At 39.1% G+C, this 27,652-nt stretch overlaps 1 protein-coding gene across 6 annotated transcripts in view; it reads left to right on the forward strand.

The window, feature by feature from the left end:
• ank1a (ankyrin 1, erythrocytic a) overlaps positions 1–27,054 on the forward strand; it is a 100,875-nt gene extending 73,821 nt beyond the window's left edge. For 5 of the 6 annotated variants that reach the window (XM_017306670.1, XM_008418607.2, XM_008418612.2 and 2 more), the window contains 11 exons: positions 1,256–1,375; positions 1,920–2,004; positions 2,123–2,197; positions 2,450–2,581; positions 3,304–3,459; positions 12,220–12,865; positions 13,042–13,390; positions 16,716–16,799; positions 17,080–17,226; positions 18,960–19,058; positions 22,072–27,054. In XM_017306670.1, the coding sequence (XP_017162159.1) occupies positions 1,256–1,375; positions 1,920–2,004; positions 2,123–2,197; positions 2,450–2,581; positions 3,304–3,459; positions 12,220–12,865; positions 13,042–13,390; positions 16,716–16,799; positions 17,080–17,226; positions 18,960–19,031 (1,866 nt within the window). In that variant the 3' untranslated portion in view covers positions 19,032–19,058; positions 22,072–27,054. The other variant, XM_008418624.2, reaches the window with a different exon arrangement.
• The last annotated feature ends 598 nt before the right edge of the window (positions 27,055–27,652 follow it).

Consider the following 27,652-nt stretch of genomic DNA (forward strand, 5'->3'; position numbering starts at 1 on the left):
AAGTAAAATTTTGTGCATTCAAGTGCATCCAGAAGTCACCTCATTAGTAAACAGTCTCCACCTCTGTTTAATTTCACAAACAGCATCATGAAGACCAAGAAGTCCATACAGGTCAAGGATAAACCTATAGAAAAGTTTAAAGCTGGGTAAAATGACAAAAATGTCACCAACTTCTAACGTCTCACACGGCAATGTCCAACGTCCAAAAGTGGAAATGGCAATTATAGCACAACAACAAAGAGAAAGTCAAGAGGGCTTTGGTGATTATGGAAGAACTGCTATGACCCACATCTTAGGTAGAAGATTGAGCTGATAGGACAAATGTTGGTTGCTCTCCATGGACGCCGTTGTCCCTGGAGACAGTTAGGGGATTTAAGTTGTGGTAGCGATATGACAAAATATATGAAGTTCAAGAAGGGGCATGAATACTTTTACAATATTCTAGGGTGCGTTCACACTGCAGTCTAATTCCGATTTTTTCCCGGGGCCGTTCACACTGCCAGTAAATGCGACCTGTATGCGTTTTGCAGTGTGAACGGGTAAATGACCTGAAAGTGTTCCGCATGCGCACTAGAGGGCGCAATAGCGTCAGTTTTCTCAGTGTTCTGCCAACTGCCATGAAAAGAAGAAGTGCTCAGTGTTTGCGGAAGTAAACATGGAGGCTAACGGTGGAGCTTAGCTTACATATTTGAAGTTGTTGCCCGGCCGGAGTAGCATATTAACAACTTAATCCTCATATTGTCCGTCATGGTTGTTGTTTTTCTTCCCGCTTGCGCGTATCAGGACACAGAATAGTGAGATTTGTTGAGAATCAGTGATGTTCAGTTCCAATGAAGGCGACCTGAACGTTAGGTCGCATTTGAATCGGATACGGGTCACATTCGAAAAATAATCCGACCTGTGCTGTTCACACTGCCATGAAAAGATCGGATACAGGTCGCATTACGTCAAAAAAAAGCAAAAAAAAAAACGGAATTGGGTCACTTCAGGCTGCAGTGTGAACGCACCCAAATGTAAGCTCCAATATCTTACTTGCATGCACTATTCACATCAGTAAAGTTGCAGCCATTGAAAACCTTCATATAAAATCAGTTTTACACCAAATTATGTGTAAACACCCCCACCACAGAAAAAAGAATGGTTCAAATAAACCTTTAGCAGCCAAACAGTCAACACAAGAATCAACTATGCTTTGCTACCCACTGTAACTACATCATCTCTAGTGTTTCTCTGCTGATACCCTTTGTCTGTGCAGGTGCGAGACAGCAGTAAAGAGCCTACTGGATTTTTATCTTTCCTACGGAAGTCCACTAAATATGAGGACAGCCAACAAGTACTCTGCAACCTTAACATCACTATGCCTCCTTGTATAAAGGTGATAATTTAGTGGATAAAACACAAGATACAATCTACACTTAAGTCCAAAATTACCAATACCCCGGGCAAATTTAGATTTAAAAGTATTTTTCAACCAATAAAAAAGATTGTTTCTTGTAAGAAATGAAACAGATGCTTCCCCAAAGTTAATAAGAATCTGGAATCTCGTATGAGAATAGGTATTCTTATTTATATATATTTTTTTAAAATAGCGTATCTAAGCATGTTTATATCCTTCAAAATAATCACATAAAAATCTTTACATGCGTTACAGGAGTGAAACCTTTCTCCCTGTTTTCCACTTGTATTTTGATTATTTGTTTTGGTGATGAGCTCCAAGCCTTTGAGGGTCATCACTTTAACTTTTAACACTCTGCACAGATTTTCTATCATATTAAAGATTGAGTAAATTATTGCTTTCTGTCACACAAAAGATTACTAAAAGATTGAAATCTACACTTGGAAGGGGTGTGAGTAATTTTGAGCTTAATGACAATAGTTTTCCTGAGTTTTGGCTTTAATAGTTTTTACTTACCACTTAGATTATTGGTAGTGAAGATAGGAGGCGAACTCTGACCCCGTTGGCTTTGAGAGAAAGATACAGCGCCCTAAATGAACCCGCTATGGGTAAGAGACTACTGGATTAATTATTACATCTACTTGTTTGATATCTTGGTGACATTAAAAACAAGACCCAGTACGGTGGTTTTATGTGACTGTGTGTTTCTGGTCCTGTTTTCTGCAGCATCAATGAGTGCAATGGAAAGAACGGAGCTGAAGATGGCAGTGATCGCAGAGCAGTTGGGTCTGAGCTGGGCTGGTGAGTAAACACTGAGAGTATGCTGAAGCTGCTTTTTACATTTACCATCTGTGTTTATCTAATGTCTAACAAGCATGGCTGGCACAGCTGTACAACCTGGTATCAAACTATACAAACTTCTGTGTTGTTTCCCTCTCTGATTGTCACACAGAGAGATCGTTCTTCCTCTTTAGGGTCTCCATGTACCAGTGGGACACTGGCCTCAAACACGATTCAGAAATCACCGTTTATGTTTTCTCTTTTTCTGAACAGAGTTAGCACGTGAGCTGCAGCTGAGTGTAGATGACATCAACAGGATTCGAGTTGAGAATCCAAACTCCCTCCTCGAACAGAGCTCCGCGCTGCTCAACTTGTGGGCAACTCGTGAAGGCAAAAGGGCCAAAAGTGAGTCAACGAGATATGAGACAGCAATGCAACCACATGCTGCATTGCTGCCTCTCAGTATCTGCCTGACGAACCCTTGGTGCTTCCACAGAATGCCATTATATGGCGAGTGTTTAATTTTCACAGTAATTTATTTTTAGAGTTGGCAGTTAAAACAAAGACCAAAAGTTCAGACAAAACACATAACATTGAAGATAAAAATTGATTTGCATGTTTTAGCAATTGATAACTTAATGTAACTGGCAATAAAGTCAGAATTTGGGCGATTTTAAATATAATGTAAACCAGCAGAGAGACAGATTGTTGAAGATATTAAGTCAGCAGGAACCACTGTCTTAAAAAAAACTTGAATCTTGGACAAATAATTTTTTTTTTTTGCTCATTAACAGTTAAGATGAGTCAAGGATGGTTAGTGTGTCAATAACTCATATCAAAACTGAATGTCAACAAAGGACTGGCTAAGGAAGAGTTCGGCACAGTGACCTGGTCAATCTCCAAACCTCAGTCCTTGCTGGAGCTCGAGACTTTGAGTTATGTTTTGCCGATGTACGATTGATATTAAGTTTATGTAGGTTTTTCTTTTTTCCAGATTTTTGTTTCATTTTCCATCCTTAATTAGGTGATGGGGACAGATACAGTATTTCTTTCCTTTCTTCGTGCACCATTAAGAAAACTTGTGTGCCTCGCCTTCTTTAGTGTGGCTTTGTGTGTTTTCCATGCAGTGGAGAGTTTATACACCGCCCTGAAGAACATTGACCGTATGGACATCATCAACATGTTGGAGGGTCACCCGCCCCAGCCTACGAGACAAGGCTCCCGTGATCTGAACAGACGGCGACACAACGACAGAGACCATCTTTCCCCTGGTATGACCAATGGTAAGTTTTCTGCCAACGTTCAACAGTGCAGCCCGGTCCTACTGCACCGTATGCCCTGACCCAGAGCTGCTCCTCTAATATTCATTCAGTGGTGCTGAAAGTTTGAGAGTTTTGTTGACTTCTCTATTTTCCTAACAAACACCCAAAATTCGCAACAACAACCGGCTGCAAACAGCTAAACGTGACTACTTGAGACCACCTCTAAATACGCGTTTAACTCCCTATTTCAATCATTCAAAAATCACATATATTGTGTGAAAACTTATCTTGGTGCTTACACAGAACTGGAAGCTAACATCCACAGTGTCCCTTGTGGGTGAGGGCAATTGATGCCAAGGAAAATGAATGTATCTGAGGGGATTGGCTGCTTTGCAAACATCAGCCAACAGCATCTCAGGTACAGAAAAATTTCAGATTATGCAGATTTTCCAGAAAGAATTTAGAGTAAAGTTTCACATAAAAATCCACAAATAGACTGGAATATATTGTATGTGTGCGGGACAAGAAGCGAAATATGTATAACACATTGAAATTCTGTAAAAATAGACAGAAAACTCTTGGTTTATTGTCTTTAACAAAATCCTATATTTTGTTAATACTTTTAAAAGCATTTATGTACTTTTCAGTACATCTGTTCTTCCTTTTTACCCAAAAAACCCTTGAAGTACAAGTGGTATTTGATTCCTTTAGAATCCTCTCTGTTCTTCTTGTGTCTTTTTGTTTCCCACTGTGGGGGACACTCCCACAAACGTGACCTTTCTCTGAATTTTACCTCAGCTAAACGCAGTGGGACTCAGGACACTCCTACACCTCTCTAAGCCCTTCACTTGTCAATTTTAAGCTCTATGGCTCATTGTTGGAATGAAGATTAAATAGTGGATGCTTATAGGTTACTGACATTATTGCAAAATGTTTTTTGATGGAGCTGTGATCTACTTATTTATCTTACAGATAAAGTATCTTCATTCTGCTAATAAAAATGGAGTTAATACAAGTTCTGGAGCTTTTGATCGAAATGCGTAACACTTATGGCATAAACCCATTCAACGACAAATACTTTCTGCTTTCTTGAGCTTTCTGAATTTCAGCATTTAGACACGTTCAACTTTTCTTCTTGATATACAGCATCTTTCTCAAAATATTAAGTTAATCCTTTCTACCTGATATTTTTTTCTGATATTCCAAGACATTCCATGTATCATTATGCAATTCTTGCAGAGGAGGATTTCTGATTGGCTGAGTTTAGGGTCGTACTCTTGCCTAGTCTGGACCGTTATCCTGCAAATTTAAGATGTGTCTGCTTCAACACACCTGAGTAAAATAATCAGGTCATTAGTAGGACTCTGGAGAACTTGACTGAATACCGAGGAGGTAACTTAGTCATTTAGACTAAACTAGGTATTTTCTTCTGGTTTTGAGAAGGTTTCTGGAATCCTGGTGTATTACTGATGGGGTTGTCATATCAAAATGGCAATTTCTGTTCTCCCTTAATCTTTCTTTAGATTTGAAATATGTCTCAAACATCCAAATAAGATGAGTAAGATTAAAGGCAGGAGAGCTCCGTTTCCATTCAAGTTGAAAATGTTTCCTGTAATTTACAAATACATATTTTTTTCTTCTGCCTTTTCTTATTATCTCATTGTCCTTGACTAGTTTTAATTTACTATAGGGAGATGTTGATGCATTAGTATTGCATGATTTTTCTTCTTTAATTTTAGTAAAGTGTTAGATTTTCAGCTTATTGTTTAACAAAGGCTTTAAAAAATTATCCTCCTCTTCTATTTAACCTTGTCGCAGGAGGAGTGTGGAAATGTCATGGTCAGACAGCAGGGGGTTGTCCCGTCAGACTGTCAATTTCCAGAACCACAAAAAAAAAAAAAATCTCGTAGAAGCACACAATGCAGCCCAGCCGCTCTGGTCACACAATCAAAATTTTGGGGGTCTAAATGATCCTGTCTCTTAAGACCACTGGAGGGTAACATTTGGTTTAAAATGCTATGAAAAAGTTAAGAATATATCTTCAAAATAAATTTATTAGATGGATGACAATCTGATTGTCATCCAAACAATCAGATTTGTGTTAAATGAACTTTAATTTAACGTGACAATTGCTTTAGTAACACCTTCTCATACATGTTCTCCTTTTCCTCATGGTTTTCTTCATTCATGCATACCCTTTGTCTGATTATTTCATTTTCACATCTGGGCTGCTGTGAGCTCCTCTTTGTCCCAGAGTGCAGACAATGAGGCAGCCTGTCCTGCATATGAAAAATGGAGCAATAATCAGCGATGTAACTATGCAACCCAATGTGACCATGATGGTGAAAGAGTTGAAGAAAATAGTATTACAGATACTTCTAAACTATGACTTGTTAGCATCTTTTAACGTACTGAAATGAGGTAATAAAGGCAGCCTTATTTTTTTATTGAGCTCTAGAGGATTTAACAAAAGACATGTACAGTTTGAAGATAAGTAAAAAACACCTTGATGTCAGAGTCATTATTCTTGAACTTTTTTGCACTTTGACATATTGCAACCAAGAACATTATTGCATTTTTGGTTATGTTAGAGCAGAGGTGGGCAACTCCAGGCTTCGAGGGCCGGTCTCCTGCAACTTTCGATGTATCTCTACTTCAACACACCTGAGTGAAATAATGAGGTCGTTAGCAGGACTCTGGAGAACCTGACTGCACTGAGGAGGGGATTCAGCTATTGGATTCAAGTGTGTTGGACCAGGGAGACATCTAAGAGTTGCAGGACACCGGCCCTCCACGACCAGGATTGCCCACCCCTGTGTTAGAGCAACAGTAACGATTTTCTGCCACACCGAGATTTTAATGTTAAGTCAAATGGCTACATTTCTTTTTCATTCAACAAAAATATGTTCCTGCACATACTTGCTGTGTCCCCTATGTTGGTTGTGGTAAAGTTATAAATTACTGTCAACAGCAACTTTGTGCCATCCATAAATAACATCATTTCTAATAGCTGTCCTGTTAACCGGTTCTCCACACTTATGGATATAATTGCTTGACCTCTGTTCTGTAAGATTTTCAAAGCTTGGCATATTGTCTTATTACTGAACTATATTTACCATTTAACATAAACATTTCCACAGTTTTCACCCGGACCCGCCTGCTTCGGTCCACATGATGCTGTTTGTTCTATAACGCTCTCTAACAAACACCTGGACAGGGATTTATGCTGAGGCTAAATTTCACACATATGGATCTAATAAGATGAATTTTAACAGCAATTAGTTGTGCTGAATTTTATTTAGGTTGTGCTGAATTTTATTTAGGGGTATCAGAGCAAATGAGGCTGAATACAGAGACACACATTGAATCATGGGTTATTTTCCTTCCACTTCACAACAATGACCACATTGTGCTGGTCAAACGCAAAAGATCTCGATGAAATACATTTCAGTTTGTGGTGATCATATGACAAATTGTGGAAAAGTTCCAGTCGTATAATACAGCGGACTTTATGAAACACAATGACTGCCCCATATTTATTTAAGCATTGTAAGAATCATATCAGTCATCTCAAACTACACCAGTGCCACAAATTATCTCCAATCAGCAATGCTTATAAAAAGAGCTGCATTTCAAATAAGCCATAAAGAATTTTCCTCTGTTCAATCAAAGCGTCTTTGCAGATCTTTTTCACATCTAAAACATATTCTGTAGGCTTTTTTTTCTGTCTCTAAATTCTTTCTGCCTGTGGTTGCATGTTCAGTAGTTTGAGTCTGTCCAGGGTTAATGTTGGTGCACTGAATGTCTTTTTGGGAGCCGTGTTTTCATTCCCTGTGAATCTTGTCCTTTCTGTGTTTCTCTGGACATGTCATCTGCAGCCTAGCCGCCCTACTCTTCCTCCTCCTCACTTCTCTCCAAACTCTGACCTCATGCCGACCTCATGTTGACCTCTGACCCACATCTTAAGCTTTTTTTTCTCTCTCTTTTTTTGCGACTGGTGCATTTACTTTCCCCTTATTTTACCTCTCGAAAGCCCCACCTTTATAAGTGTCCCCTCTGTGATAAATATCCCTCACACAAACTGTTTTTTCAGCACCCACTGGGAGGGGGAGGTGATCCTCTTTCTTTCTCTCTTCCGCTCTTGTCACACTGTTTCTGTCTGTGTTCATCACTCTTGTTTATACTCCTCTTTCTCTCCTGCTCCCTTTCTCTTTTCCCCCACTCTGTCCTTTCCCCTCTTTTCCCTGCCCTTTCTCCCTTACCCTCCTGCATGACTGCATGTGCACCAGACGTTCATTGCTCATCTCCCTCTGTTTTTGCATGGATGCACTGGGAGGATGGGCAGCACTACCACTAACTTGTCTGAGATCACAGCATTGAAGCAGCTCGACCAAAAGACGTTTCTTTGCATGGCATGCTATAAACTACTGAGAATGACTCTGCAGCCTGTCTTGTTCCTCCTCAATAATCAGTCATAAGGGGGGAGGGGGGGTAAAAAGGCTGCAGTCCCTTTTTGTCAACTTTGACTTGTGTCTGCTTTGTTCTTGTATGAGTGTTATTATTGCTTTGTGTGCGTTGAGTTTAATGTAAATTGTTTTCATCTCTTTGATGCTATTTGTCAGTTAGTCCTCTTTTCTCTGTGTGTATTTTGTTAAATGTGAGCTATCAAATCAGTCTGTGCGGGTGTATCTGTGTGAGTGTTTTTATGTGCTTTAATTTAGAAACTACTGCTGTTTGTACACGTGTGCCCATGTGTGAACAGGCAAAAAGAGTCACTTTTCTTTACATGTTGTTTTTTTTCTAACCTTCACTTCTGATACTTTACTTTTACGTTTCAGTCAGGAGCTCAGACAACGCCTCCCCGTTTATTAATTTTTGTATTTTCCCCCCACTAATCATTAGTATCTACTTTAGTGACAAGCAACGGTTTGGTAGAGCTAAAATCCGAACACATCGGGTGTCAGATGCAGACATAAAGAAAATTTTTATGCTTTCCAAACTAACGCTATAAACAGCTTTCGAATACAAAGCTGATATTTTATCTTCAAGACAAGTTTGCTCCAAGTATTTGCGTCAGAAGTTGTAAATCATGTTAATCTAGTTCCCAAATGTTTCATCTACTGACACAAAAAAGGGAGGAATCCTTAAAATGTTCTAACATTGTGTGTAAAACAACTTCTTTATGGAGCCCACACACTAGGGTTCATTCAATTACGCTCAGTCGATCCTGTTTATGTCTAAAGCACAAAATGATGACAAGAAATTCTGTTCATGTGCATTACAAAGAAGTTAATGCACTTCTGACATGATTCATGTCATAATAATTCTTTACAGTACAAGCCGAGTTAGGTTCATATCAGCTACATACAGACATACTCCGTCAAATTATAATGATAAACAGTCAAATTAATTCAGTGTTTTCGGTTAAAAAGTTATCTAATCAATGAAATCCAGTTGATAACATTAGAGTAATTTACTTGGTAGTGAATGCAGTTAGTCAAGAGTACTTTCTATGGGATATAATAAAAGGAAGTACACAAAGGTAATGGCAGTAATAGATCCTTCAATGATCTATTTTATTTAGGAAAAACACACTAAACACAAGCACTGGTCACTGTACACGGAAGAACAGAGAGAACATGAAGTAAGTGGTAGTACAAATTTCAAAATTTGTTATTTTCCTAAATTTATAAAAGCTGTTTTTAATTACTTGCAACAATTATGGCAGAAAGCACAATATATGCATATGTTTACATATGTATACATACACATATGTTTTTCAATTTTATTCCTGGACTCTTAGTTTCACATTGGACATATTTATCTTAGCATCAAAATGCAGCCAGTTTTAATAATGGAAATCATGATCAGGTATGATTTCAAAAAACTGCCTGTGATCAGTAGAGTCCAGCTAAATTTAAAATTGGATATTATAGACACCATTTAAAAAAAAACTTTATTCATTCATTCTAAATCATCTTTTTAGATAGATTTAACAATTTTATAGACAATTAAAGAACATGAAAAGAGCAGCTGACCGCTATTAGCTGAAGATCTAGAAGCGTAATCTTGTCCTTGGCGTACAATCAAGTCTTTCTCTGCGGATTGTATTCCTGGCTTCCCTGTTCTCTCCAGCCTGGCTGTATGCATGCAAGTGTATGACAATCCGTTCTTTAAATAATGATGCTCAGTCCCTCTGAATATAGAAAATTAAACCCAGATATATACTTGACCACTGGAGAATCTCAGCTTTGTTTTATGTTTTTCTGAAGTTTAAATTTGCTCCTTCGACTGGGGTGTGAGAGAATTCACAGGAGTCAAAACATTATGTTTGGGAAAATCACACTATTTAAGCACGGCCTGTAAAGGAAGATGATCATTTCCAAACTTAATAAAAGACAGAAGGCCACTGTGTTAAGCTTTACAGGAGCTTTATGATGAAGGTGCAGATATTTCACATTTAGCTACAAAACATCTACAAATATAATGGAAATGTCCCAGTCTTTATTTATAGCTCTGCTAGAAACAGGAGCGATCCATGTACCCAATCATTTAAATCTAAATTGCATTTGTATTAATCTGAGGTGAAGATCCTCTCCTGCTACATTCAGATAGCTTATGTTGTATAATCAGATGTTTCAAAAGCAAAAAAAAAGTGCTTTATTACACTGTCTGTGACACTTAATTGGACTGCAGCTGGGAGGGTAAAAGAGAAAGTAGGACAAGGGGTCTTTTTGCCTCTTGGTGTCTCAGATATCTTGTGCAGCCTCAGCAGTAGTCTGCAGCGAACTATGACTCACGTTACACCCTGTGCTCTGTAGAGCGAGTCCTTCACTGTGCCGTGTACAGATACAGTCAGTCTTACTTTTTCTGTACTTACAGTACGGCCTGCACCACCTCACTTGGTTCCATCAATGCTTAGTTTCATCTTCAGCAATAAATCATGCAATTTACAATTATATCACTAATAATTCATCAGAAATATTACATTAATCTTCAACTAATTTCCAAGGAAGAGTCATTTGCTCTTCCTTGTGCTGCTATTTGTATTTTATGTGTAAAAAAAAATCCTCTTTACTGCAAATTAGTCACTACAATGTCAAGCTCTATTGAACAAAACATAGTTAAGATAATTCAAACACACTATGCAGGAGTGACCTGAGTCCACATCACATTGACATGTTTTATTGACTCATTTTGGAAAATCCATTTAAACTATTGCTTTAGGCAGCAACCATGCGGCTTTTGCAAACCTGACTGTTTGGTGTTTTTACGTCAATACTAACAACGTAGCGGCATTTTGAATGCATGGAGATGAACACCTGTATCAGAGAGAGAATACTGTGTGATGATGTTGGGAATGTGTTGGTTTGAGATTTTAATGGTGTGATAACTTTGAGTAAAGATATTATTTTCATAGTGTTATGACACATTATAACAGAAAGAGGTAAAGCAAGACTGTAACGTGAACTGGCTTCCCAACCTACTCAGCTAATAATTTTTAAAAACGCTATTAACAATCAAGTAAACTTACTTAGCATTCAGGCTATATTGGTGGCACGTCTATGAGGGTCAGACACCACTGGTGTAGGTTCTTCAAATGAAAATAATTGTGTTCAAATTTTCTGAATGCATTTTACAAAGTCAGTGTGGTTTTTCTGAAGGGTTTCATGAATCTTAAGTTGTGGTTTGCAGAATGTGTGGTGCAGAATCATCTAACCATGATTTGAGCAGTTTTGGATTTTGAGCTACAGATGATCAAGTGCAATGCCGGCTCTTTGAAAAACATTCACGTAGCTCTTTACTCAACTGATAAATCAAAAGTTGCGAGTCATACAGTTACCTTAGGCAAACGGCCAAATAGCTGACATCACAAATCATCAGTACATTTGGTAGACAAGCTTTTGGTGGACTTTTACTTCCTTTCAGCATGTTTAGCACAAAAAGAGACCACCTTAAAAAAGGAAGTCCTAGTACTTCAATAAAATTCAAAATCTAACCCCATTTGAGACGATTCTTCAGAGGCTGACAAATCTTCCTGCTTGCATTGTTGTTGTGTTTGTTAAGCAGTCATATGTCCCTGGGTTTGTTTCAAAACGTGATAAATGATTTCTATTTTTGAATTTCTTGAGTGGTAATAATGTTGCAATAGCTGTGAAAACTGACAGCCATTCATCCCTAGTGGACATGTGTGTGTAAAGTTACGTCTGATGAGAAAATGGGATTGCCTGCTGATTGCATGTTTTCCAGCCTGACTACAAAAAACAACTTGCCTGTTCCTGAGAGAATTTGAATGCATGTATCACTGAGTGGGCGGATATGTGTGTTTCAGAATGGGAGTTTGTGTCCCTGCTGGACAGGGATCGGTAATCCGTCTTGTCCCCCTGCAGGTGGCAGCCAGCAGAGCAGCACCAGCCACGGCTGGGGTCGAACCTTGGTCTCAGTCAGTTGGTCCGACTGGCTGTATCTGCTGCTGTCACTGCCACTGCTCGCACCGTCAACATTGGCTGATTGAGCTTGACAAACTTTCTTCTAAAAGCTGCCCTTGCTCTCTTAGCTAATTGCACCTGTGTTCCAGCTCCTGTTGTCTTGGCCCTACCCCCTCTTTTCTTTCCCACTCCTCTCCCATTTGTCCCTTCAGCCTCCTCTTCTCCTCCCCTAGATGCCCAGCTCCTGGGCTGGGGCACTTACCTCCTCCCAGGGTCCCAGTGCTGTGGGGGTGAGGTAGAGAGCGAGGCGGGGGGGCCGGGTGTCAGCGTGCCTCTCTCTGTCTCGCTCCAGGTTATGGGCTTGTGCAGGAGGAGCTCCATTCGCCGGCCTCAATGCAGTACAGCCTGCCCTCTCCGTTGGGTGCCGAGCCTTACTGGCAGGAAGTGTCCAGCCTGGACTGTGCACCAATTGCCACCACAGAAGAAGACACCCTAATGGAGATGTCCGATGTTCAGGTTTGGCCCTCTGGCAACAGCCCCTCCTTGGTAGCTGTGGAGGACTCCTCGCTGGAGTGCAGCAATGCGGATGACTCAGAAGGTCTGCTGGGGCTGCCGTACGGAAGTCTGGGCCGACCGGCCAGCCAGGCCAGTGCAGCCAGCGCAGGGGGTGTGGTGCTGAGTGGTTCTATTGAGCTGCCAGAAGATGACTCCGAGATGGGAGTGGATTCTCTCAGCACAACCACACCAGCCTCCATTGGGGGGACCATAGCAGGGATCAATCTCAACGGGCTAAACAACGGTCAGGGGTCAGAGGCAAGCTCAGAGTTATCAGCCGTCACGAGTACGACGGGTGGTGATGGAGCTGAAGGAGGAGGACGACGACTAGGTGGAACTGGCTCAGAAGAAGGACATTCTCTTGTTTCAGGACAACAAAGAGTGTACGCTCGGTTGAGTGAGTCACCTGGTCTCAGCTGTGTTGCAGATCGGAATGGAGACAGGTTGGTAAAGCCTCAGTATGCATCCAGGTTTGAGTAAAATGCTCATAAAAAATAAAAAATCTGAATCCTGGATGTTTCTATTGCATGCCAGTGCCAAACCTTTCAGACGTGGTTGACTGCAAAGGGACTGTAACTTATTGTGACATTAAATGTCCTCACTTATCTTCTGATTTCAGGTCAGCTAATGGTGGAAACGGAAGTGGAGGAGGCTCTTTCCTTTCTTACCTGCAGGAACAGACTGGTTCAGGGTGGATGCCCGTCACTGACCCAACACAGGCTTGGGTGGGCACCCAGTCTAAGCCCAGGCAGGCCATGGAGACTATGATTTCATCTGTACGTAATGCTGTGGATGTAGACACATCCCTAATGTCCCAGGAGGCCTTGCTTCAACCCGTGAGAGACATGGGGCATTCTGAGATTTTACGGGGCCACTTCAGAGGTACCCAGCCTTTTGAGAAGGGCCTGGGATTCCCACACAGGGTACCAGAACTGAGAGCCTGGGACGACGTGCGCCTGAAAGGGCAGGTGAGTGTGTTGATCTTTCATTTTCTTGGAAATTCAGTCATAATTCTTCAAAGTCAGCGGGAATTATAAAAGTGAAACGTTTTAGTGCATTACCAAATTACTGCACAGCCAATGACCAAGTAAATTACCTAGAAACAAGCATGGTGAAATTCTACAAATTGGCTTTGGAAGAACCTAATTATAGTTATGTTCAATGCAGTGTAACGGTTGCTACGCAATGTTATTTCCTACAGGGAGAAAAAATTTGAAATGATTGATTTTTACGTTTTGAATATCTTCATCAAATTCACTCCAGGGATTGGTCATGATCTGACTCCCTCATCTGAATTTCTTTCTCTGGCAAATATTGGGTTTGGACAATGCAAATATTGTCCAAACCCAAGTACTTTTATATTTACTGTTTAGGTGTAAAGAAAAGAAAAATAACCATACAGACACTGATCACTGATCACAAAAGTCACTTCCATAAACTCACATAGACACTCGAGAGCCCAAGATGGCCACTAACAGTATGAAAGGCCAAATATAGAAAGCATTCTTTGACTCCCGTTCATGTTACATGAGACCCTCCCCAAGTCGCTCCCACCTCTTAACTTTGTACACATGACAGACAGAAAAGGCAAATCTTAACTATGATATTGCTTGACTACAAATACCAAAGTGGATTTACTATGTTTCTGGGGTTAACCTCATGTTTAAGTGAACACCATTAAAGAAGCTATTTGGGTTCATTTGGAACCTGCATTACTGTGTCAGTAATTTAGTTGTTTTTGCCTGATGGCTGTTAAAATCAAAAAGAAAGGAAGGGAAAATAACTGAAGTTAAAGCTGGTGTATTACCACAACACATGGATCTGCACAGGAGCAGGAGGAGGTATTTAAAGCCCACAGATCACATGGGCTGAAAGTCAGAGAGGTGTTAATAGAAGCTTCTCATAGCTGCTCTTGGTTGGATCCTTGACTTGGGTTCTGGTAAGGAAGAGACGTGGTCAGGAGGGCCCACTGCCCCAGCTGCTGGAGGACAAAAATGATCTGAGACACCAGTTTCACCGAAACAGCGTCAAGAAGGAAAAGAGCTTCAGCTGCTGCGCTCTCTCACAGCAGAGAGGACAGTTTGGGAAAAGGGAGTAGCAGAAGGCTGCCTGCCTAAAGCCGCTTTGAGCAGACCGTGTCGGTGTGCTGGGCATTAAACTGGGGCGATGTGGGCCCTGGTGACCGAGCTCCTCTTCAGCTTTGTGCTGCTGGCTTTCTTGGTGATCAGCTGCCAGAACGTCCTCCACATTGCCAGCGGCTCTGTGCGCTCTGTGCTCAGTTACATACACGCTCAGCTGGACCATGAGCTGGGTGAGGTCGAAGGGGTCGCTGACGAGGAGGAGAACGTGACCACAAGGGTGGTCCGCCGCAGAGTCATTCTCAAGGTACAAATGTGAGGTGCAGAAAGGAAGTTGAACAAAAAACTTTTTGCAACATATTGTTTCAAAGGTTTGTTAGGAAATACCAGGTTGTAATATTGCTTAAAAGATGCAGTGATGTTCATATACCCCATCCCCCTTCAAAAAGACAGAGAAGACATGTATGCTTTCCATATAAACAGAATATAAATGCGGTCTAGAACCACTTATTGCCGTCTAAATGTAGCTACAAAGGACACACTGGCTAAAAAAGTCGAAGGTGTTTTCCTGGTTTAATATTGGCAATAAGCCATCTGGATATAGTCAGAAAAAGACGTTCATAGACGCAGTGTGTTAATGTGATTTACAGCAAAAAAGGCTCTTGCTCACATGTTTATGATTCTTTACGAGTGTCATTGCAATTATTTGGAACAAGCACAATAAGTGCTTGCTGAAAAATAATGATGCAGTAATAATATCTAACACACTAACAAGTCTATGCTGTGACTGTAAAGCAGAAGTAGTTCTACAGCATTATCCTCTGCTGTCATAGAAATAGACAAAACTCAGTTTAACAACTCTGAGCCTTAGTTCCTTAAACATATCTTGGTCTTGCATCATCTTCTTTCCTCTTTACATTTTCTCATCAAAAACATATTCCTAACTACGGAAACATGGTGATTGGATCAATGTCCATGCAAGTTCAGCTTTTATTAACTTCACTGTGATTGTGTCCAAGAATTTCTGAATTAATATCTAGCAGTGTATGCAAACTGTACAAAACCTATCTAATTCTGGAAGAGGATTTTAATGACCCCCATGCGTAGTGATTTTAAGCATGCAATGTAAAATGAGTAGATCCTGAAATCAACATCTCTATCTTCTCAACAAGCTGTTGGCTATCTGATTGTCTGTGTTTCCACTTGGTGGAGAGATAATTATACATTGCACTGGTAGCTGCAATCAAGTTTATAGGACTCTGAAAAATAACTCAAATCAGAATGTTATTCATTGGAAATCTCTTACAACCCACTTAACCTGAGAACTAAGCAGAAACAAGCAACAAATTACATTTTCAGTCTTTGGTAGCAGACTTGAAGCTGAGACAGGAGGGAACACAGTTAATATGTTGGAATAATTAAAAACTTTTGGCTTAATGTGTGGTGAAATTAATGCTGCACATTACAATGAAGACATAATCTCTACTATGAACTATAGTGCTAACAACATTAGAGGGTTTTCTTCAGCAGGAACAGAGGAGATGGATAGCAATAAATACAATGTAATTTTGTAAAATGTGTAAAATATGCAAAAGACTAGGCTGCAGATTCTTCCTTAATCAAGATGAGATCCCTAAAGAAGGAACAACAAGGAAATGTGTGTTTATGGTTGTTCTGTATCCAGTCTGATTGATTTTGAGTTACTTGGCAAAGACAAAACAAAATTATTTTTGTTCCTCTTCAAAGTTATCTACCACTCTGTGTTGGATCTCACATAAATCACAGTAAAAAAAACTGAAAGTGAGTTGTACTCTGAAAGAGCTCAAGGGAAATGAATAGCTTTGATGAACTAGGTATGAGATTGAGCTTAAGCAAACCGACTGGTTGGGCAAATATATGACTCCTGGTGAAAAGCTACCCAGAGCTACTATGAAGAGCTAAATAGTTGTACCTCTCTTAGATTGTGCAGGCAAAATGTTCAAGGAATAGCTTTAGAAAATTATCCAAATTTGTTAGATTTTTTTTTAAGACTCTGCATCCTTAGGAGTCAAAAAGAGATAGCCTATCTCAAATTGTATGAAATTAGGTATATCTAATTATCTAAGTCAACATATTAGATATATACCAGGTAGATCATGCCTGCATTTTAGGAAGAATGTATATTTTTTAGTTTTTAAATTAGAAAGCTTGAACATGAGCATCTTGTTGTCAACAGGGCGATGAAGTTGAAGACCTTGCTGGTGGGCAAGTAAGTGAGGAGCAGTTCACAGATGAACATGGAAACATCGTCACCAAGAAGGTCAGCACTTTCAACATGCCTTATAGCCACAGTGAAATCAGGATTCTGTTCTGTCTCGCTTAAATATTCATTCAGCATTTTCCCCCTTTAGTGATTATTCAAACAATTGTCAGATGTATCAAACTTCTTCATTCATTTCATGTTGGATGTTTTATTTTTTAAGTACAGTTTTTTTTTCTCCATCAACATTTCTTCTTCTCTTTCTGTTACTTTATCATCCACTTGCCCACGTCTGCTCCCCACCCCCACCCCCACCTCCAACATCTAAAATGTGGAATAGATTGTACGAAAAGTTGTGCGCAGAGGGAAAGGTTTGGGAGAAGAAGGGGTTCTGGAAGTGGAGGGTTCCCTGCTGGATGCCAACGAACTGGAGGGCGATGCTGAGCAGTACCTGAGCTACGCCATCCTAGGCCGCGACGGCAGCAAGGTGGGCTTCTGATCTGCAGACAGCTGTATGGCTCTCTTCAGGTTTCAACTAGTAAGAGGAATTGTTAGACCTGAGTTTTGCTAAATTAAATTACACAGCTGGACACCATATGAGGATTAGCTAGAGTAAAGCAGTGCAACAGCGTCAACATAGAGAGATGAAAGCAGTAAACTTGAATGTGGTTCTAGTTTGTCTGAAAAACGGCTAACCGGTTTCAGTGTGTCAGGTCTAAATCGTTTAAGATCTGACGTGTGTTTGGGTAAATGCTATAAACTGACTTTCTGTTACATTTATTTCCATCCAAATGTTTTTTTCATGTTCTTTTATTTTGCATCTGTGGAAAAAAAACTATCTCTCATTTTCTGTTTGCTTTGGCTAAGATGCAAAAATCTATCACTTCATTCAGATTTTATTCATTTTTGTCATCATTAAGCCATTCCTACAATTTGATTGTTTTTGGCACTACAATGAATGAAATTACCTCCTGCAGTTGTTATAGCTATAATTTTTCTTTCTTCTCAAAATGAGTGATTCATCTGTTTTCCTGCTTTTATTAAAGCTCAGTCCTTCAACTACGGCTGTGTCCTGATCCCTCGAGCTACCTCTGATTCTCATTTCCTTCAGTCATCGAATGGGTTTAACATAGCATGTGGTACAGAGTTCTTACTTTAGGTCTATTTGTGAAAGTGTTCATGCCCCTTGAACCTTCTCAACCTTCGATTTTACCACAAGCTTTCTAGGGGAAACAACAAACGTGAAAAAGGTGTTCTGGTCAGATAGAAGGAAAATGTATCGCTTTGGCCCACAAAAAACCAGTCACACCAAACAGATAACCAATTGAAATGAAGCTGGATAAGTCAAACTTTGGGGAAATACTGGAGGAAAATCTGATGAAAGAATGAAGAATGGTTTACATCGTAGCATGTTGGTACAGTCAAAGTCCAACCTAAACCTACGGAAAAATCTGGGCCAAGTGTCAAACAGTTATGTCCACTAAAGACCTTCATCCAATGAAATGTTCTTATAACCAGAACAATGGGAGACATTTTCACACGCCAGACGTGCTATTATGGCAGAAACATACACCAAAAGACCAGCAGCTTTAAATGCACCAATGCAGAAAGATTGAGTAAAAATGCATCCAACATTATTCAGATTTTTATTAGCAAAAGAAAACTGAAAATATTTTATTTTATTTCCTCGCAATTAAACTCCACTTTATGTTGGTGTATTAAATAAAAATCCAATAACATATGTTAAAGTTTGTGGTTGAAACCAGAGAAAATCAGAAAAAGTTCATGGAGTATGAATGCTAGCTTCTGTTCAGATGGATGGATGTTTATTTGGGCCTTTAAGAGCCTGTTAAAATACTTCCCATTTACTCTGTACCACATTCCCAGTGTTTTATCCATCTTTAAACTTTCCTGGTTTCCATCCGTGCTCGACTGTCTATAAATCGTTTACTTTTTTTAACCTGTTCTTTCCTTTCCTGTCAGCTGTATACACATTTCATTATGTGTCCCCTGCTGCCTGTCTTCTTTTTTTTGTCTAAACAATTTTCTTCCTGTCCTGATATGTTTCTACTTTTCCAACTTATAGTTTTCTTCTTTTATTTTATCCTCCTTTACTAATATTCTCTAAGCCTCTTCCTTTCCCCTTCTGTCTCCACCATCTGTCCTCAACCCCGGGACTTCATTCGATGTAAACTCCCTCTCCCTCTCCCCACAATGTAGACCGATTCTGTGGATGTGAAGAAAGGTGCTCAGATAGTGAAATGTGCCAGTCTGCGGAGAGTTAAGCAGTGAGGCAGACAGGCTGCTGCGTCCCAGCAGGTATGGGACTGACCTACAGTGCCTCGTCTGACCTGTGGTTAGAAAACATTTAATCTGGTCTCTCTGGATTAAATGCATCTAAATTTACCTTTGAATAAATACTAATGACATGTAACATTATACTGGCACAGCAATGTGAAAAAAATGATCAGCAAATAGACACTGTAGCTAAAACAATATGGAAATCTTTCTCTTCCTCTCAACATAGAGTAGAGGGGTTCTGTGAAGTAATCAGTAGTCAGTATCTTACCTCCATCTTACATTCTGATTTGCTTTAGTTTAGTTGTTTTAGTTTGGGAAAACAGATTTTTTAAAATCATGATCACTATTTGGGATGATTAAACAGAAATGATCAAGACAAAGACGAGCTGGTTGTCATAAAATAATACAGGAGGTTTTATGTGAATCAACACTACAGCGTATGTTACATTCACTGTTCGTCCTCCATTATGGCCCTTGGCTACATTTTGTGGTGTCATTTCACTGTATTAACATCACAAATACAGTGCTGCTTGAATGAGCGGTTTTGACGGCTGCTCAGTAAAAACTGATCACTGGTGGAAGCTGATGATGATCCATTTCTGGTCAGCAGCCAAGGTCTCAGTGCATCTGAGGCACCAAGTGTACCCAGAAACTATTTGAATTGAAGTGTTTAGCACACCAGGTTAGGCAGTGTCTGTAGCATGGAGCTTGTCTGCCAAAGCAAAGTCCCGGCAGCAATTCACCAATAATGTTGGAAAGAAGAAAGAATGAGGAGTTGTTCTTTGTCACAATCTCTGTGCCTAAGCAGCAATATTTGGCATGTGTAGCTGAGACCGAATGCTAAAGATGAGACATGCTTATCTTGGGACACATGGCGCAACATAAGATTAGGTTGTGTACTTTCTTCTTTGCACTACTTTGACTGACTGTTAGCTTGATTCTAAAGTGAAAAACTATTTTCTCTTAAGTGAATAGAGTGATGTTTACAGTGGGGAAGATACTGACCACTGATGCAACACCACACAACCCCATGTCAAAAAATGTCTTCTCATCCCTATAAGTGTTGTAAAAGCACTCGATGAACCTCAATGTCGTTATTGTTATTAATTTATTTTTATGCAATTTCATTAGCTTTAGTCAAAAACATATGACATTATAATCAAGTAGTTTTAATTTTTTTAGATTGCTAACCAACTACTGAAAACCTTGACCGCTTCTGGGCTTTTTCATTCTCACATCATAGCATGGAGTTATATTTGTGAATAAAAAATCCTAATGACAAAACGATACTTTGTTTACTTTGAAGATTTTCTTATTGACATGACGATTCTACAATATATATCTATCCATACATTTCTTGAACATTGTCTGTTCAAGTTTCATTTTGCTCTAGAACACTAATATAATTCCAAAGTTTCGATGCAGAGATCTTTAAAGTTGTACTAGGTCAGTGGTTTTTCTCAGTGCACATTGTGACAAGTCTGATAAAGTCTGACACAGTGTGCTGTCAGCAAAACCAAGACAGATCTTGTAAAGTGGCAGCTCTCAAGGACAAAGCTGCCAAGGCAGTTGTCTGGAGAATTTGAGCCACTAGGCGGTGCGTGCGCGTGCGTGTGTGTGCGTATGTGCGTGAGGGCGTGGTGACTTGTCCTGTCTAAAATAAAGGCCATGACATTCCTGAGACTACTGATGTTTCAAGTGCCTCACTCTTGCATGTTAACCTGCTTTTGCCAACCAGTTTTGGTTAAATGTCACAGCAGCAGTAATGTGGGGTGTGTTGGGATTAAGATAAAGATTGTGGTTTGTACATGAGGGAAATTGTGAGCATTTGACCAAACTCATGGTGTATGGCACTTTTCAATCTCTTGCACAGAATTGTCATGTTTGCTTTGAAATGTTTCTTTTTGCATGCAGTCTCTTTTGTACAGGTGCACCTCAATTAATTAGAGTGTCATAAGGAAGTTTATTTAGTTCACTAATTCAGTATGAAATGAGAACAGTGCATACAGTTGTTACACAAATAGACACATACATTTTTCTTTTTTTTTCCTGAAATGTAAACCTACTGAACCTACAGTTGGTACCTTTGCCACCAAAATGTGGGGCAGCTACCACTGATTTTGAGGCATCTGCCACGGCAGCCTTAGCATCCTTGTGGCAGCCGCCACAGCACATATTGCTAAATGGAAATGCCACTTTCCATCAAGTAAATGCAGTCAAAATATGACAGGTTTTACACAGTTTAACAACCAATGATTTGAAAAATAATTATTTACTAACAAGCAAAATAATCGGAAAGCAGCATCGGCATTCCCCAAAACAGCAGCAGCTCTGGCTGCTCTATGGCCTCCTAGCAGCGTCAGTGGCAGCTTCCAGCGGCTGTGGCAGCTGACACCAGAAGTGCTACTGCTAACTGCCACCGACACAAATTGAGCTCACTGCCCCTCAACACTGAGCAACATCTTTTCCTTCTTTACTCTTTAGTCTGGGGTTTTTTGTTCAGGAGCGTCTTAACACAAAGAGTGCAAGAGCTCCTCTTCTCGGTTGACTCTCGAAGCTGTGGGTATCCCTCATTGCTTGTCCAACACTGTCCTTCCACTCAACTTTCCATTCTTAAATATACCGCTCCCTGAACAGCCATCTTCTTTACCAACATCCTTTTGTGCTGACCGGTGGGTGTCACTGGTTGTCTATTGGACAAATGTTACGTCAGGCGTCTTCCCCATGATTGTGTGTTGCCATATTATGTTAAAAAAATAATATTTTACTATAAAAAAAAATTACTAACCCTATGTGAAATTCTAATAAAACAAATTTTTGAGTTACCATCAAGTCTGAGCAACAGTCACCAACATTAACAGAGCCAAACAATTTAAATGAAGCCTTATGTTTAATAAATGTTACATGGGTTTATGAATTAAAGTGTTATTGAGATAGATTTACATTCTACTTGACTGAGATGCACCTGTACTCTATTAAAACACATGTACGTAGCTTAATGCAGCATCAGTGATTTTTCCTCTATCCACAGAGTTCTCCACAAGATTCAACCCCTTCACCGAAACAATCGTACATGGACACATGACCAGCAGCAGCTGTCAGGCAGAAGACCACACAGGGACAGGCCGACAAATGAAAATGAAATCCCCCATCCAACACAACAACAGCAGTGTTGCCGACTTTCAGCACGTTTCAGAAGAAAAGGATAAAGATCTAACTTGTAGTTTTTATTACCTCTTTATTTTTAAGAAACTCTGGTTATAAAAAAAAACAAATCCTACTAGGCTAGAAGCATGATTTCATATAAAACAAAACCAAACACATGCAAAAAACAACAAAAAAAAAAGAGAAAGAAACGCAACCGACATGTGCTTCCTGTTATCTGTATCAGCATGAGTGATTGCTGCCGCATGGCCTGTCTTTAACTACAAATACAGAGGGAAACACAGGGGCGGGTAAAAGGGGCGGGATGGGACAGGCATGCAATGTTCATTCAATCACTGGTCTGATTTCTAAATTAACCAGGAAATTAACTGTTTATCAGTCAGAGACAAAAAAAAGAGACTGCAAACTCAAATTCCTTTCTTCCTCAACACACAGATCCGTTTTAATCCCCTCTCAGTGCTCCGAGCCCAGTAAAGCTCCTCTAACCACCCAAGAATATCAGTGTTGTACATAATATTGTATGCACTCAAAAGCTCTACGTGACAGTGTGTTACGTGTGTTGTTTATGTTCTCTAAGATCTCTATGCGATGCCACTGATGCTGCTTTCATGTACATAAGAGATTCCTCCCTGGTTTTCTTGTTAGATCAGTTCTGTCAGAACCTATATAATATTAGTCTATATATCCTGAGGTCTTTGTGGGTACAAGAACATGCAAACGTTATGTCGCTCTGCCTGTTTTAATTCAGTTTATGCTCATTTTTCTGCACCTGTCACTTGCTGCCATCATTTAGACTGCGGTTGCTGCACTGTGGCTCTTTTCCATCTGTAGGAGGCAGTTTCAATACCTTCTCTTTGTGTAGAACAGTTTAGATGAAAGATTTTGAGGAGACTAAACTTCTCTTCCATCTCTCTCTTCTTTTGCTTTGGTTTCGTCCACACTGTATTGTAATAATATATCTCACCTCTGTGGTCACCCTATCAGAGCACATGTAGCAGTCCTGTCCTCCTTTCCCGACGGAGGACAAGATCCCACTTTCCGCTCACAGCTGTCCAGTAAATCCTGCAGCATTTGACCCCACCACACACACACACACAGTGCACGTACTGATCACCTGTCCTCCACTAGAAGATGTCACTCGATGAGGTAGCTGAAACACTGGTAATGTAGCACTGATCTGACTGGGCAGGCAGGGGAGCGTCGCGTCATGGGTCGAAGTCGTGTTGAGCTCTGATGTTTGTCCTTTGGATGGCTACTCGGAGCGTATCTAAGGCAGTCAGTCGCCGATCACTGTGATGAGAAACTGTAATACTGACCCGTAACTGTGAGCCTGGCTCCCCCTCGTCTCCAATCTCGTCTCCTTTCAATTCATCTTATGTTGTAATAATTCACTTTCTTAGACGTTTCTTCATGTAATATTCAAAAGGAGCAATAACTGCTAACAAAAAGAAAAAAAGTGCATATTTATGTGTGAGAGTGTGAGAGAAGAATGGAAATTTAAGGATCAAAGGTCACAGTCTTCCTAAACCTAATCACAGCTTTAGAGTCTTCTCTTTTTTCAGAAATGATGTCAGTAATTTAGGATTCCACCTTTGTATATTTTGCTTCACGAAAACATTGTTTATGTTGGTATGACTTCATATCATAAATCCAGTGGCGGTTTTTGCACAAATGGCGCAAAATAGATGGAAATATGCACAAATCACTGTAGAACAACTCATGCTTAATCCATCTGTATAGTTTCTAGCTTGTGTCAATCTGTGGAGATCCTGATTCTAAAAGAATAATGTATTATAAATTGAACTTTTTAATGTTGCACATAAAGATTGAAAGTTTCGTGAATCTCAAACTGTGTTTTAAAAAAGTGGCACCTACCTGCTCAGAGCAGGATAATCCAGTTAAGGTTCATCGGTCTCAGTTTCCTTTTTCAGATTTTGAATAAACAGAGAAAATGTTGTCCAAACTGCTAAAAAAAAAAAAGAGTGAAATATCTCTAGCAGTCTACAACTCAGATATCAAGTTCATCATCTTTACCATACTACATTGTATAGATGTTTATTTTGTTACAGTTTTACACTGTAACACTGACTGTGTACAATGACTGGGCATGCTCATGACATCCCTGATGGAATGACGCCCTGGGTGGTGAGCCATGTCAAAAACCGTCACTGCATGAATTTCATCTGCAAAGTGCCCAAAGTTTGATTTTGTTGTTTATTTGAGAATGTAGGTGTGTTCAAGCAGTTTTTAAAACCTTACAGACATTCATATGCACCTTATAAGTTTGCATGTGTTTCTGGGTACCTCTTCTGTCCCAGATAAAGGGACAAGTTATAGTTAGGGTGTGATACTGCAAATAGTCAGAGACTATATACATAAACTTTCTAATCAGTTTTAAAAGGTTGATTTACCTCAATATGTGTGTGCCATCTCACATGATGCAAACTATTTAGACATGCGTTTAATTCCGATGTCACGTTCACCACTGAACTCTTATCAGACAAAAATATGTAAACCACAGAAATGTCGCAATAAGCAGCCATCTGTAAATGTTTAGTAGGCTCCACAGCCAGAAGCGATGAATGTAAAGTGGTGGTATTACTGTGAGTCCTGTTATGTGTTGGCTCTGTATTTCAGTAGATATTAGGGTGTTCACTCTGATGTTTAAAATTCAGTATCTGCTCATTGTACGTTTGACTTCATCACAAACATACATGAAGGACGGTTTTTAAACAGGAAAGCCTTGACTAGTATTTGCAATTATCTCTTTGTTAGATGATATTTATATTTTATTATCTCATTTAGTACCTATGAAAGTAAGATTATCTACTGAAAATTTATTGAACTAAAAGTAGTTCCCGGTCTGTCACAGCATACGAGTTGCACCATACAACGTAACACCTGTTTTTTGGTTACACTGCAGAGTATTTAAAATGCTTTGATGAATATATCAATGAAATAAATCCTGAAATGAGCTAAATTTAAGTATATATAGATGACTTGATATTATATATGTAATAATATTTTCCCATTATGTTTCTTTTTGGAAATGTCAAATGATTATTCTTTCAGATATATATTTTTTTATTTTATTTTCCTGGTGACTTGCTAATATTTTTTTACCATTTTTTCTGGTCTCAAAGGTTGATGTGCCACAATACATAAAATACTTGTTTCTGTTGAAATTTATATATGTGACCATTTAAAAAACATTACCAAAAATACAACAAATAAGCTAAATATTATAGCAACATCACACGTATTATACATAATTAACTAAATATTAAAATCATAAATCAAAATTTGAATTTATTATGTTTTTTTCCCTTTCAAGAGTGAAGTAACTTTTATATATTGTGATATTTCAATGTAAATTATTGACATTGCAACTGTAGAACCTCAAGTAGATCGTAGCAACTTATGTTGCAATGAAATAAGGACGATGAAATATTATTATTATTTTATTATTTAATTTGGAATATTATTTAATTTGGATTGCTAGATTGTGCAATCTAGCGTTTCATTCATCCATCCATTTTCTTTACACCCTTGTCCCTTAGTGGGGTCGGGAGGGTTTCTAGTGTTTCATAAAATTAGCAAATATTTACATTTATTTTAATGAATTGAGTTTTTAAAAACATATATTTTTTAAATGGTCACATTCATAAATAACAAATTATTCATGTATTGAATGTGACACCTCTGACTTTCTATTGTGCTGCAGTGTAAGGCCTCGCACCTTCTATAGATGGCAACAAAAATAGTAAAATAATATATGTGGCTTTGAGCAAATATAACAAATTCATAAGTTCACATGAGCTTTTGTTTTCAGGATTTATTTGTGGAGGCTAAAAGTCATTTTTTTGAACTTTTTAAGACTATTTATTTATTTAATGTTTTCTAAAGGGATATTTCATCCTTCCGACATGTTTGGGTTGTTTTTACAAACTGACTGATTTTATGACTCCTCTGCTGATGTCAGGGTTAGTGTTACAGGGATCTGATTATTGGGGAAAACACACTAAGGGGGAGCAATCTCAAAATAGATGGAATTTCTTGAGGAATTTAGTGGCTTCGAGATGACAAGCATTTTTCCTCAACACAGCCCTCCCTCTATTGCTTTGTTTGTTTGGTTTTTTTTTTTTTATTTGTTTCCCTCTTACCAAATATGAGACTGAGCCAAATCTGAGGCTTCCACATGGTGACGTACTGAATGTGGTCAGAAAGGTGTCCAAGCAGGTGCCAGCAGGAGGCGCTGTGCTCACAACAGCGAGGTGAAAACCTGGAAAGCCCTGCACTGAGGGACTGCCAAAAACGATGCCATGCACCAAGTTCATGCAAAAATATTAACTCCTGCAAAAACTAGAGAACACATGTATATTCCTTTAGAATGGATTGAAGACATTATTAACGCAATAGCATATTACTCAATACTAAGGAATGCAACTGCGCACATGCACAAAATGTTTTTAACATAAAAAGGCTATATATATATATGAAACATATAAATATATATATTTACTTAGAATGCTATGCACCCTTACTTGTCAACTGGGATTTCTATTATGTTATGGATGTACTTTTAGCATCATACAGCTGTAGCTACCAAGAGACTGTTGAGTTCTGGGTATTGCCTGCAACCTGGGGATAAATGGGGATATTATGGGTGTTTTAACTTGTTTTTTTTTTTTTGTTTTGTTTGTTTTTTTATTGTCATGGAGAGTCAAACATGGATTTAAAATATACATGTGAAAACCTTTTAAGCTAATCAAAGTCTGAGGGCATCTATTGACAATTTACTCTGTACACCAGCTCAACATTTACAAAATTAATAAAGAAATGAAATGTGTTTGCGTATCGTGTGTATACTTTTGTGACAGGCGCTAATCCACAGCTCACAGCCATGATCACACCAACACGTGGATCGGTAAGTATAACTTGAGATTAAGTGCCTTGTCCAGGAGCGTGTTGATGTGAGAGGGGATGGAGTGGGAATTGAATACACAGCTTTCTGATTGCAAAATGACTGGCTGCCTTATCAGTGACTGAAATAGGTATAAAGTACAAATTAAAAAAATAATGTTACTATCCAAAAGGGAAATTAAATATGGTTGTAACTCATTTCATTCAAGTATTTTCGAAGATTATTGTGGATGGTGAGTCTTGATGTAAGCTCTCAGAGTGAAAGGCAAATAGACAGAAATGAAATTTTGCCCTATTGTTCCTTGTTTGTAATCATTTTCATTATTGTACAGCATATTTGGATAAAAGAGCCAGACTGGTTAATCAGCAGTTAAAAAACCTGATGTACACTAAAGTAGGATGTGCTGAAGAAATAATTACTGTGCATTTTGAAAATTAGGTTTTTATCAAAAAAAGTATAATTTTGGAAAAATATAAGCATTGAGACATAGCAATAAGTGTTATTTGTTTTTAATTACTTTTAG

The sequence above is a fragment of the Poecilia reticulata genome, linkage group LG9 (assembly GCF_000633615.1).
Source record: "Poecilia reticulata strain Guanapo linkage group LG9, Guppy_female_1.0+MT, whole genome shotgun sequence".
Taxonomy (NCBI): Eukaryota; Metazoa; Chordata; class Actinopteri; order Cyprinodontiformes; family Poeciliidae; genus Poecilia; species Poecilia reticulata.